This window comes from Pectinophora gossypiella, chromosome Z (genome assembly GCF_024362695.1).
Source record: "Pectinophora gossypiella chromosome Z, ilPecGoss1.1, whole genome shotgun sequence".
In the NCBI taxonomy this organism is placed as follows: Eukaryota; Metazoa; Arthropoda; class Insecta; order Lepidoptera; family Gelechiidae; genus Pectinophora; species Pectinophora gossypiella.
The window spans coordinates 6,359,754-6,374,695 of NC_065433.1; the positions used below are offsets into that span (position 1 = coordinate 6,359,754).

The window sequence follows — 14,942 nt, forward strand, 5'->3', positions numbered from 1 at the left end:
ATCGGGTCGTCGGGATCGTATATTACGTCCTTCGGACGCAGATACTTTTCAGTACACTAGCGGCACCACCTAAGTGTGCATTGAGCTTAAACATAGTTTTCAAGTACTACTCAATTATTACTCAAGGTTACTCGGTAGGGCGAATAACAGCATCCATTTAAGGTCCTTCATACAATATGCAGCGAGGCAACGAGCGGCTAACAGGCACTTTATTCACATTATGATTGTGGTACGACATATTTACACACGTGTCTTATCAAAAATGTGTGCGGAGAAATTAATAAAGGAGCGTATCGTGAATGACTTTTGATTCGCCTAAAATTGTTGTCTCGTTGTTATCTGAACGGAAGTAATAAGCGTATGTTACTTTCCTATTTACGTCCGCAAAGACTTTTCGGAAAGAAAGAATGGAGGCTAGGAAAATTAAAAAAAAATGTTTTTTTTTTTATTAATACTGGTTAATGTTTTGTTTTCATGTTTTATGTTAAGATAATTACTAAAATGTTTCACTTCATAATGTTTTGTATAAATACCTAAGAATCTAGATCGAGTGTTTATTTATTAAGTATACACAACAGGTTACAGTCGTATATATGGTTTAAGATTAGGTAATGCGGTTTAGGTTCAGACTATACAAGTTATAATTAACAATTAATGATGTAAAAACGGAACAAAAGAGAAAGAAATAAAATAAAAAAACATTACTTAGCCCTAAATTAACATAGCAACAATTAAGTACGGTTTATTTACGTTATGGTCATATTACGTCAGCATCGTCGTCTGGTATTGTTTCTGATAACGTCAATATCGTCTGTGGCTACTTACACAAGAAGCTCCATGCACACATCACCCACATTCTATGCCTGTTGCGACAGCTATCCCAAACAATTTATTATTCCGTCCGTGTAATGCATAAGTACTGAACCGGAGAAACAGATTGACGTCACAGTGGAGTTGAATGGCGTAACAGGATAACGAATATGTTCAATTTACCATCACACGTTTGCTTTGTGAGATGAAAAATTACAGCGGATGTATTTCCCACAGGTGTTCGTGGAGATGGATGTGTTCTACACGCCGCCAGTGATACCTTCGAAGATTGAAGAAGTTAGTGCTCGCAGCGAGATCACTTCCGTACGAGGACTGGGTTCGATCATGCCCTCAGTGCACGGGTCGACTCCTGGCTCGCTGCAAGGCTCCTCGGTCAGCTCAGCGATCCACTCAGACGACGATGACAATGCTCTAGAAGATCTACAGCGCAACATCGCCACTCTAGAGCGCTCAATCCAGAATCGCGAAGTCGTCATCGACATGGAATCTGGCGACGAATCCCGAACTCGCAAGCTCAAAATTGTCGGCAGGAGATTTCTAAGGTGTGTATTGTAATTGGGTGAATTTGTGAAAGAGCATGTACTTAGTTATCGTAATTTCGATAGCACAATTATGATTTTAGCGAGCGCAGTTTACAATAAGACAACATTTGACGAACCGAATGTTCTACGACGCCCTTAAGGCCCTGCGCAGACGACAGACTATCCGTGACGCACTTTTTAGTCTGTGAAAATATAACCTATGCAATTATATGCAGTAACGCACACGACGCGCAAAAAGTCCGGCGCGTTACTGCATATAATTGCATAGGTTATATTTTCACAGACTAAAAAGTGCGTCACGAATAGTCTGTCATCTGCGCAGGGCCTAATTGTAGAAACTCTTTAGATAAACATGCACAGACGCCACTGGAATAATGGTATGCGGACACTTTCAATTTTTTACCCAATTTATTTAATAATATGTTTCATTTTCTTATCTGATGTAGCCTACTCCACTGCTGGGCAAAGTCCTCCCTTTGATTCATCCACTCTTCTCAACTCAGCGTTGAGGTCATCACAAAATCTTTTATTATATATTGTTCAAAACTTCAATGGGGCCCACATATTGTATCACTAGCGGGCAAGCTAAGTTCAGCAGCATATGCCGTCAGAAGGATCCGACAACTCACAGATGTACCCACTGCTAGACTTGTCTACTTCAGCTACTTCCACAGCATAATGTCTTACGGTATTTTGCTGTGGGGTCGTGCCGCTGATGTAGAAACTATTTTCATCATTCAAAAAAGAGCAGTTCGCGCTATTTATAAGCTGCGTTGTCGGGACTCTTTGAGGGAGCTGTTTAAAGAAATAAATATACTGACGGTCGCAAGTCAATATATATATGAAAACATTATATATGTACGTAAAAATGTATCTCCCCTTCCGAGAAACTGTGAAAGGCATACTTACAATACAAGAAATAAACATAAAATTGCTATTCAAAATTCTAGATTAAGTAAATTAAATTCATCTTTTTTGGGGTTATGTATACGTTTTTACAATAAAATACGAGATAATATTTTAAACTTGTCAGAAAATAAATTTAAAGCTCATGTGAAGCTTACTTTATGTAAAAAAGCTTATTATAAGATTAATGACTACCTAAATGATAAAAATGTCTGGTATTGAATGTGTTCCTCTAGTTATTAAATAACTTGTAATATATATCCTCATTGGTTTTTAAAAGGTGTGTTGCTGTTGCAGTTTCTTGTCATTTCTTCTCCTCAGCCATAACACCTTGCGAAATGACGTAAATTCAAAAAATGTTACATTGACCTTCAACAAGTTTATCCATGATAATTACGTTGAATAAATGATTCTGATTTCTGATGCAGACGAGGATTCTCGATGGGCGCCGAGAAAGCGGTGACGATTTCTGAGCGTGAGCATAAGCGCCACTCCACGTTGAAGACCATGAGGAGTCTGATGCGCCTGGGCAGGGCTCGGCCGCGAGACAGCAGCGGAGACGAGGAGCAAGGCTTGCTGGAGGTGCCCGGGCCCTCCACCGACCTCGAGCGGCCCGTCAGCCAGACCTCCATGTCCTCAGACGAGGTCCTTGTCGACACACGCTCGCCGACCGAAACGCCCAAACTAAAAAAATTGTAAGTACTTACGCATTTCATTTTAACCGACACATAGATAGTTACAGGTAGTTAGATATAGGTAGTTTTTATACGTAGGTACAAGTATTCCCATGCTGAACTATCCCGCTATATTACATAATATTAAATATCTCCTATACTAAAAGGTTGCCTGGAATAGATGGCTACTTAGCAATAAGGCTGCCTATTGTACTCATTCTATTTCTCTTTTGTTTTGTATTTTATTTTTTCCTGTTTGTGCAATAAAGTATTTGTTATGTTATGTTAGGTAGATCGAAACAAACGAATACTTGCTAGGGCCAGAATCAGAGAACTTTCCGGGTACGGGATTGGAGTTCATACCGAAATAGCCGAAGTCCCGTGGATGAACTCATTGGCATATAGTATAATACACAACAGTAGGTATCTATTATTCATTTATTTGGTTCAATTCCTTAAATATTGTTATTTCTGATTATTTTATTATCACAGCCTAATATAGGCCTAATCACAAGTATACCTAATGTCGTACAAGTATCGTAACGTTACCTCGCATGGTGTCATGGTGTACTCTAAGGCATTTTTTTTTCTTTCATACATTCATCATCATCAGCCCATTAACGTCCCCACTGCTGGGGCACCTATGGATGGATAGGGAGATCGGGCCTTAAACCATCTCGCGGGCCCAGTGCGGATTGATGGTTATTAACGACTGCTAATGCAGCCGGGACCAACGGCTTAACGTGCCTTCCGAAGCACGGAAGAGCTCGAGATGAAAACTTTTTTTTTGTGGTCACCCATCCTATGACCGACCTTTGCGAAAGTTGCTTAACTTCAACAATCGCAGACCGAGCGCGTTTACCGCTGCGCCACCGAGCTCCTCATTACACTACATTAATTTATTAAATTAGGCCAGTTACAAGCAGTGATGCATGAGAGAACAACATGGAATGTTTCAATCATACGACAACCCACAAAACATACAGCCAACGATCAAATTTAATTTACATTAATTGACTGTTTTCAATATCCCTCCAATTTTCAATAAATATACCAAATTACATTTCAATATGGTATCTATCTGTCACGAAATGTTATTAAAATCACACGTGCCGTGCCGTGTGTTCCGTTCTTCGGAAGGCACGTAAAGCTGTTGGTCCCGCTTACTACTTACTGATGTAAGTATGTAGTCGTTACATGAGCCATGTCAGGGGCCTTTGGCGGCTCAATAATAACCCTGACATCAGGGTTGATGCGGTTGGTAATCCATCTCATAACCCACACTATAAGGAGAATAAGAAGAAATTACACGATTCATCACATCCATTTAAGGGCTTCGTATCAAACGTGGCAGCGAGTAGTATCCGATTACTTTACACCTGCCCACCTCGTTAGAGGTTACAGGCGTGAGTTTAAACATGTGACTCAAAAACCAACTGGAATCTTCTTCTCTCGATGATCCGAAACACGGATCATCTTACTTTTGGACACTCAGGTGATCAGCCTGTAATGTCCTAACCAAACTAGGGATTACAAAGTTTTTTTTTGTGATATTTCTCCACCGGGATACAAACCCGGGACCTCCGGATCGTGAGCCTAACGCTCAACCACTGGACTACGGAGGCCGCAAATCGCGAATCGGTCCCACGGCTTAGAATTAAAAGTAATACTGCCTATCCAGCTTAAAAATACACATTCTCACTATAAACTCACAGTTAAATTGGAACGTACACTGATCGCTCGAATTGAATACGAAACAGCGTATATACGTTTTCCAAGGAAATGAGGAAACTGTCACACTGCTTGGCGTAAAATACTGAAATGTTCTTTGTAACAACGATTATATTTCCCGATACGAAGTTCCTTACAGAACATGAATTCTAAGATGAAATTACTTAAACATTTTATTTTCTGTCACGTTGTCTTGTCTTACACATTTTGTACCGCGAAGAAAGCTTCCTGTTTATTTAGGTAAAGTAGGTACATACTTACTTATAATTATGAACATCGTGACGAATACTGAGGGGAATAATCGTCTAAATCAGACTATGATTCTGAGTTAATATCAAGTGGAATTTCCTGTTGGAAAATTCATGAAAATGTTTTTTTTTTAATTATTTTCAGTTCCGTACTTTTGCGACGGAAAATTCCACTTGATGCCAAATCAAAATCATGGTCTGAATCATTCCTCAAAGTTTTCGTTACGTCGAGGATTAGGGATTTGTGTTCGTAACTAATTCGGTACGATACTCGAAACCATTACGATTTCAGATTACGCAAGGGTAAGGGTAAAAAGTAATCCTTTAAATCAATTTAGTTTATTTTGTAAATTGAAGTTACCTTTGATTTAAACAAATATTTATATAGCGCATTTAATAAGAAAGTTACAAAGCGAATTCCAAACTCTAAAAAACATAGTTCTCTTCAAAGGAATTATCCTGAGTTTCTGTAAAGGAAACGTCTTGCCTTAACTTCAATATCCGATGCATAGCTTCCCTTGTGCAGCGCAAATCCTTGCCCAGAACTGATGTACGTGACCCGACCTGTGTATGAAATGACGGGTCGTATTTTTGATCTGTTTTCTTCTGTATTTTCTGGACTTACCTGTGTTTTTGTAGTGTCAATATCTAATAGTACTTATTACTTATGATTTTTTTATTTAATTATCTAAGTACCTACCTACAGAAACAAGTAAACCTCGACGTCATTCGAAATGCCAATGATTTTATGCATTTACTTATGATGAGTCTCGTGTGATGAGTTGGTGAAAACCCCAATTTTTTTATGAGAATGCAAATTACGAAATTGTATCTCGTTTATTTCTCTCTCAAAAAGCTAAAATGACATTAAAACTATTTTATGAATACATTTTTATAACCTTCACTTGTGAACTATAGTTATTTGAATCCTTGAGGTACCTAATTGGATTACAAATATTTTATTTTTTGTTTATTCTTTTCTGTAGACGTGTTTTTCCATTAATTTTAATAATCAGCTCGTGTCTAACATTTATGTTTCTTTTTATTACTCGACTGCGGTGAAGCAAAAAAGAGGGTTATGTGTTTGACTGTTATGTATGTATGTCTGCGTGTCTGTATGTATTCTTCCGAATAGTCTTCTTCTATCGTGTGGGTTGTGAGGTGGATTACCAACTCCATCAACCCTGGTGTCAGGGTTATTATTGAGCCGCTATAGGCCCCTGACATGTCTCTCACAATAGTGATGATTAGGAGATAGTCGTTGTCGAATGGCATTCTGCCCGAAGAGTTTGTTTACCATGGTATACGACCATATATCCTAAACATCACTTTTCGAAAGAATTTCAGAAAATATACCTATTTTCTTGTTTCATACTTTTTGTAGCGTGATTTTTCCGTGGTCTGGTTTTAGTTTTGTAGTTTAAAATTTTTGTTCTATTCTGTGTACAAAACAAAACTGTTAGATAAATCACGTCTCTTGTCACCAGGCGCACAGTGCTGGAGACGGGAGGTCCGACGGCTTTGAAAGCAGCTGACTTCCAAGTGTGCGTGACGGTGATAGAGGCCCGCCAGCTGGCTGGACTCAACATGGATCCTGTGGTGTGCGTGCAGATCGGTGATATGCGCAAGTACACCAGCGTCAAAGAGAGCACGAACTGCCCCTACTACAATGAGGTAGGTAGCCTACATTCACTTGTTTTGGTTCGTGAACGCGTTCTGAATTTAAATTCTGATGCCACCCGTTAACTTCCATTCGCCAGCCACCAAAGTCGAGCCACTAACAAAATGTATGCAGTTGAAAATGGGCATTAGCCAAGTTTCGAAAAGTGACAGCGATGACAATAAATGGGGTTGACAATTTGACATTTCGGGAATGCGACAAGATATTTATTGCATTCCTGATGTTTTTACAGAGGTCTTAAATGTAAAGGAAAGTACGAACAGGAACCCTGTAAGGGCACTACAACAACAACTTAAAATTATACACAATGAAAATAGAAAGAAAGAAAGAAAGAAACATTTATTATTTAGGACACCACAGACACGCATTACATATATATATATATATATATATATATATATATATATATATATATTATGTATATAAATGGTCGATCATTTCATGAAATGATCAATTCTATGATATGGCCACGATATATACATTATAATGACATCACATCAGAAGTCAACGCACACACGAAATATTTTCTATATAGAAACATGGAAAACGAACACAGAAACTTATAAAAGGTCCTCACTCAGCTTATGCCGCGGCGTGAGCCGCGACGCTGGTATTCCGTGAGACCTGAGTAACAACAACAGAATAAAAAAACATGTATTTCATTAAACTTATCTTGTTATCTCCTGTCAATCCCATACATTTTAATCACTTGGAACTTGACTAAGGTCCCAGATGAGGTATTCTTATAAAACTGCATATATTTTGGTAACCTTTGACTGTGAGTGAGATAGGACCCTAATGTTCACTACATTACATTACAGTACAACTTGCAGCCACTTTTGATATAAAATAATCCTAGAGTAGGTATTAGCTGATACTAGATAGGGATAATATAGGTATTAGAGATAGATACCTATTTTTTTACGAGACTTAACTACTCATACAACATAAAAACACAGATAATACAGAGTGTTAGTGACATCGTAACTCAGACCATGATTCTGAGTAGATATCAAGTGGAAATTTCAAAACAAAAAAGAAACACAAAAAATTACATGAATTTTCCGACGGGAAATTCCACTTGATATCTACTCAGAATCATGGTCTGAATCATCCCCCTCAAAATTCGTTGCGATATCACTAACACCCTATATAATCTATCCTCAAAATACAAGTTGCAGCCGCTTTAAAAATTAGTGTCAAAAAATATGTAATGAACAGTCCTTATACTTGATTACTCATAATCAACAATAAAGCACCGTCATTAACAACGACAACAACAAAATTGCGCAAATTTATTAAAAGAGCTTTTACCATGCAAAACATGGAATGAATTGTAACGTGAAACGAAATTATCTTCCTTCATTTGCTGTAAGTACGTAAATATAATGTTAACATATTCTATTGTATTTTATTAAATCTTCGCATTAATTGCCAAATAATTTAAATCGTATTCATATTAAATTCGGAAAAGGTCAACTAGCGATGTGCCGAATCGTTAAAAATGTTTATCCGTGGATGCGTATCCGAATACGGATATTTGGTATCAAGATCAGCGTATACGCATACGGATCTATATTTTCTTATTCATTATACATCTCTCTCTTTATTTAAGAGCTGCGCTCTTGTCGGTGGAGTAATCGCCTCCATTTTCATTACTCCATAGATAGGGTGTGTATAACGGCGGTTGCCCCAATCGCCTTCCGTTCCGCAGTACACCGACCAATCATTATAATTATATATACTTTCTATTATTTTGATCTCACTATAAATATAGTAACGGCCTCCGTGATCCAGTTGCCAGCGTTGGGCTCACGAGCCGAAGGCCCCGGGTTCGAATCCCGGTGGGAACATATCACAAAAATCACTTTGTGATCCCTACTTTGGTTAGGACATTACAGGCTGATCACCTGATTAGATGATTCGAGCTTCGTTGTTGCATACTTACATCAGTAAATAGTAAGACTCTCTCTCTCTCTCTCTCTCTCTCTCTCTCTCTCTCTCTCCCTCCCTCTCTCTCCTTGGCATTTATTGTTCCCATCTGATGGTGTGATCTGCCTTCTTCGTACTTCTCTTCCACTTCGCTCTATCGGATTTCCTTTTAGATTTTCTATCTGAATTTAATTGATGAAGTGGCCTTTTCCAGTTCTTAAACCGTACAACGTAAACCGGCACTAACGTACTGATATGCCCAGACGTTGCACTCTGCAAGGTGGTAGAAGCTTCTAAGCTAATGACCTCAGTCGGGCTGAAGCCACAACGGCTGGCGTGGCTCAAAGACCATTATCTTGTTACAACTAGGAACGTCGCTTGAACCGACGCATAACCGTTTGGAATCGTCACTAGGGATGCATCGAAGATAAGGCCAATTCTATCCAAGCGGCAAAATACATATTTTTACAGTTGCTATCGTTATAATCCATAAACATAACACATCATTAACAACCTATATACGTCCTACTGCTGAGCACAGACCTCCCCGTAATCAACCCGGAGGGGATGTTGTGCATACTCCACCACGCTGCTCCATTGCGGCTACTAACCCCAGGACCAACGGCTTAGCGTGCTTTCCGAAGCACGGAATAATCTTACCTTTTCAGACAATCAGTTGATTTAAGCCTGCAATATCCTTACATAAAAAGGACAGTCTCACGAAGTGATTTCGACAATGCCGACATCGGGAATCGAACCCAGACCTCCAGATCGTAAGCCCAACTCTCTAACCACTAGACTATAGAGGCTATCGTATTGTTATAATCCATCCGAATGAAATGAATACCTTGCAGTTATGCGAGGTAAAAATACTCCCACCTAGGAAAACCCCCGGTGCCACCTCTGTGTGCGTCAAGCTTTATATATGTGGATTCCGTACATCTGGCTGATTTGACAATGGTCCATTGATTTGCTGATCTTTCACAGTTGAATACCGATAGCAACAGAGTTCAAATTACAGTAGTGCGAAGCCTCGTTTGTCGCCACTGCGGTAACTCAGGTGAAATGCTTAAGCTTGCATAAAGTTATATAGAGTAAACCGTGGAAATGATCTTATAAAATTCACGTAGGTACTTACCTAAGCGATCTCCTCTCAATACACTATTTTGGTAGAGTAAATAACAACCAGCTATACTTTATAACGAAATGTTAATAATTATAAAATAATAATCAAATTGGACCAATCAACTTAACACCATTAGACCAAAGTCTGTTATGAACTAACAGATAAGGCACTGCTAGCACTTCCAATAGGTAAAACCTGTGCTATAATATTCGTAACAGTTTGAGTGGAGTTCACTCCACTCCACATATTATAGCACAGGTTTAGTCTAGTGGTGGTTCAATACAAGATAGAATTTAATAATAAGGTGATATACTCTAACAAAAACTATAGAAATTATGAAGAAAAAATTAAATTCTTTGTGCTAGGATGTGTGAGAGTGAGGTATTCGTGTTCACGTATTTTTTTTTTTTTGACGTGACTTATTGTAGATTTGCCGCAGATGGCATTAACTACTTGGCCGGACAAATGGGGAGCGCTGAAGGCTCTCACCCGTATTCACGTATGTGTATGTAACACTTTCATGTAAAATGTTGTCAAGACAAGATCATATCCCATTGATCGCAATATCAAAAAGTTATCAGATCTCATGTAGGGCCAAGCTTCTAGAAACTCTACACGGGCTAAGTATACAAACCCTAAGTTTACAAATTATACACAATAGGCAAAATATGGGCTTTCGTAAGAAGAAAATAGAAGAAGAAGACCTTAGGCTCATGGGACGGTAGTGAAACGTCCAAGCCACTTATCCTACCTTACCTATCGTGTGTGAATTTGTAAAGTTAGGGTTTGTATAGTTAGCCCGTGTAGAGTTACAATCTTGGCTATACACTACTAGCGCCCTGCCGTTGCGCTTCGCTTTGCTCGTTTTTTCGGGGGCCCTCCCGTGCCCCCAGATAAGTAACGTGTGAACGTCAGCAAAAAATGGTCAAATGTCAAACTCTTTGTACATGTATAGACTTAGGTTTTTTCGCGCCTATTACTATACGTGGTTCAATACTAACCTTAAGGTGCCCTAAGCTAAACTCGCAAATCAGTCGATCAATCGATCGCGCCGTGAGGTAGGTTCCTAACTACAAAACAAGGGTCCCAAAAATATGCAGGTATATTTTATAAGTACAGAAGATTTTCTTACAAGTAGAAAGTTGGGCGAGTTTCTGCACCTTCAATCCCGTGTAACGGTAATCCCCCTAGAGTCCCGCTGTCGCGTGTCCGGTAATTGCCTCATTAACCTAGACCAATCCAATGAGACCAACTCTATGAATTTCCAAGTGTCTTGAGTAATAACGCAGTAGAGTTTTTGATGGGTCTAAAATATTATCATCCACAACTACTTTCTGAATAGTTAAGTTGAGAGGCCAACAAAATAATTGTTTAATAAATTAAATTATATTCATTATAAATTTAAATTATTTATTTATTTTGAGGAAGACTTACGGCTATATATACATTTTCTAAAATAATAACCAGACAGTAACTAAAGGCTAATTACAAGTCTCCACCTAATAGTGGCTAAGTTATTTACCATTTTACAATAAAAAAAAATCACAAATTAAGTAAAGTAGGTTCAGTAAGGTAGGTACAAACATTTGTTTGTTATAAGTATATAAAACTTGTCAGAACTTTGTAGAGATAATAATGTTTTTTCCAATAGTTTATTTAAAACAAAAATATGTCACGGATTATACAGTTAAAATCATTGATGTAGGTATAATGACCCCGATTCCTGCAGACACCACCTAATTATTTTAAGTTATAAGTACCCGTCAATTTCGTATCCGTAGAACCGTCAACTGTAAATTTTAAAACGAATTAATAATCCGGGCGAATAAAACATTCATGTCACTGATATGCAACCCGTTAGACGAGGGCTGATAACTTAATTCTGCCGGGTTATTGGCTAATATAACAATTTGGGAGGGTTTTTAAAATTCGTGCCTAAAATTGCCGTGTGTTATATAATTTTATGCATGTCGGTTACCCGTCCCTTTCCTTTTCGTCGGATAAGAAAATGACAGGTATAACTTAAAATAAAATGAGATGGTATGTACTGGAATCAGCAAAATTATGTTACCATAGTAACTAAAACCTTTATCTACTAGATTGACCATCAATGTCACAACATTTATACATTCGCAGCATGATCCGCAGTGGGAATATCCTACTCCATTCGTCTTGATACAGGTGACGCTCAGAGTCTGAGCAAATCGAATGAATAATAAAGACTACTTATCTCTACATAGTATAAAACAAAGTCGCTTTTTCTGTCCCTATATCCCTATGTACGCTTAAATCTTTAAAACTATGCAACGGATTTTGATGCGGTTTTCTTTAATAGATAGAGTAATTCAAGAGGAAGGTTTATAATAACATCCATTACATTGTGGAGAAATACTGTTATTTTTGAGGTTTTAATGTGATGTCGTAAATAATTTCATTTTTTCCTCAGCATTGCACCCGAGCGAAACCGGGGCGGGTAGCGACCCGCCCGTTTCGTAAACTAGCTAGTTTACGTAATAAACGAAACTTGGATAGCCGAGATTTAAAGGATACTAAGGAAGTATTCCACTTCCCAGTAACTTATTATGACGTAGGTATCCCTGGAAACGTATTCTCACAATACGTATAGTCTCACTTGAAAAGGTAAACAATCGTCAAAAAAGTCAATCAACACGAAAACAAACTCGAATGCTGGTCTGAACTAAACTTCAAAGTTAGAACTGGTTCTATCCAAAATTCAATGTTTTAACCCGGAAATTTTAGTTTTAACACAGGATTTTTAGTAAAACTTGTTTTAACAATCGAAAAAAGCGTTTTAACTAAAAACGGGATTTAACTGTAGGTACTACAGGTTCATATTTAAATAATTTTATAACAACCTTGCAAAATTACAGTCAACTTTGTCTGCCTACGCATTCAATAACAATATCCAAACAAAGTTTGTTTTTCATCTCCCCAAAGACATGTTTCTTTAAATGAAAATAATTTCTATTAACATTCTCTTTGTTCCTTTACGTAACGGATCGACGAAAGAAACATGCAAACATTTTAAGGATTTCATTGAGACAAAGTGTAGGTTTAATTTCCATCATCATCTTCATCATACGCCTCATACGTCTGCTTCAGACAATTCTTGACTATCATTGTCACGAATTGATGCACCTTTTTTCATGGCTGTGCAAGCCAATTCTGAAACAGCAAATTCTACCGCTCTCTGCAGGAGAAGCCTCGGACCAGGTGGAATGCTGTCGGCTTGATATCGTTTCAGACAATTTTCATATTGAAACTAGAAACGTGCATCTAAGCGCTCGGTTGTAAGCCAACTCGTGTCTTCATAACAGAAGTATAAATAAATTGTATCTCACCGATTTATATATTTTCTCAGTCTTTACAAAGTTCCAACTGCTTTGGATTTTAAAAATTACGTTGGATAAGTACCTCAAAAGGACGTATTATAACTTTAACATTTTAGTTTATGATAAGACTATCCTTTATTGTGGGATGATGGAGCCACTTTAGCACTTTACGTGTGTCACTTGTTGAGTGGATTTTGGCAACGTTTCGAATAAATAACCCTGCATATATTATTAAAGATTTTTAGAGACAGCGATGTCAACCATCTACGTACCGAGAGAACGAAAAAAGTAAGAACCGACATTACTTAGTACTTAGTTAAATAACCCGCTAATACTATTCGAAGCATTTTTGTAACGTGTAGTTAAGAGTAAAGTATATTAGAATCCACAAAAAGACAAATACCGTAACAATTGACTTAAAGTTAACACAGTACAACATATCTTTGTGGAGGGCCGATGCCTATACTAGGTGGAAACCTGTATTATAGGTCATTCCCCCCCGGGATGACACAGCGTTGTTGTACCTTGCATTTATACAGTTGTAGACACTAAATTAAAAACAAATGAGAAGCTTAAAATTAATTTTAAGTCATTGAAGACAGACAGACGGAAATGGTACATAGGTTAATTCTTATAGAAGAAAAGAACATAGATATAATGCGTTCAGCTGCTAATGATTCCGAAGACGTAAAAATCAACTCAGGGCTTTTGTCTCTGCTACCTGTACGATGTATTGTGTTCGCCAGATTATTCTATGGTTCACCACTAAGCTCAGCACTATCTATATAGTGTAGTAGGCATTTAATTGTGTAGGGGTGAGATGACTGTGACATGAGGTCTGCGTCTATAATAAGCCCAACGCGAACCCTTGAAAGCTTCTACAATTAATATAACAATACATTAGCTTGAGGAAGGAGAAGAAAGCCGTGGTAGTCCAGTTTGTAGAACGCTTGTCGCAGGTTCGAATCCAGCACAGGCCTAAATCAATGATTGTGGATTTTTTTCGAATTCATATTTTGATCCTAAATGATTATCACATGCTCCGTGGTCCAGTGGTTAAGCGTTGTGATCACGATCCGGAGGTCCCGGGGTTCGAATCCCGGTGGGGACAAATCACAAAAATCACTTTGTGATCCCTAGTTTGGTTAGGACATTACAGGCTGATCACCTGATTGTCCAAAAAGTAAGATGATCCGTCCTTCGGAAGGCACGTTAAGCCGTTGGTCCCCGCTATTACTTACTGATGTAAGTTAGTGGTCGTTACATGAGTCATGTCAGAGGCCTATGGCGGCTCAGTAATAACCCTGACACCAGGTTGATGGGGTTGGGTTGCAAGATCACATGCTCAGCGGTGAAGGAAAACATCGTGAGGAAACCCACATTTCAAGACAGCTAACATTTCAAGGTTAGCCCAGCTCTCGTTGTTGGCAACATCAAGGTCTATATTATTTTTACTGTAATATTTTGTCCTATGGCAATATTACAGGACCTTTACGCCACGGACTTTGCCGACGAGGCACGTTTTCTTATATCTCTTAACTTTATGTAAATATTTCCTAGTTCTTAATTCTAATACAGTCCACTTTAACATATCGAAGAGGTTTTATTTACCGGAGCGACCATCGCCTCCAACACTCGTCATCCCACTCTGCGTTGCCATTTCGTAAAAAATAAATTACCCACAATCAATGTTATTTATTTTATTATTAGGAAGGAAATTTTTAAGTTTTAGTTGAAGACTTAATGTTTTTTATATATGTGACAAGTAATAGTAATTAAACATTTTAATTTTCAGAAATAAAATTTACGTCTTTGTTAGAGATACCGTCAAGGGGCTAGCAATGGCGGCTTGTCACAGGATTGAGCATACCTGGTTTTCTTTCAACGTGGGACAGATAAACAAACGTCGCGATCCATT

General features: G+C 38.2%; 1 protein-coding gene across 1 annotated transcript in view; it reads left to right on the plus strand.

Annotated features, from left to right (window-relative positions):
- LOC126380059 (otoferlin-like) overlaps positions 1-14,942 on the plus strand; it is a 155,996-nt gene that overhangs the window by 102,314 nt on the left and 38,740 nt on the right. Inside the window, exons 4-6 of the mRNA XM_050029233.1 lie at positions 1,048-1,373; positions 2,708-2,974; positions 6,420-6,606. Coding sequence (XP_049885190.1) covers positions 1,048-1,373; positions 2,708-2,974; positions 6,420-6,606 — 780 coding nt within the window. The remainder of the gene's footprint in view (positions 1-1,047; positions 1,374-2,707; positions 2,975-6,419; positions 6,607-14,942) is intronic.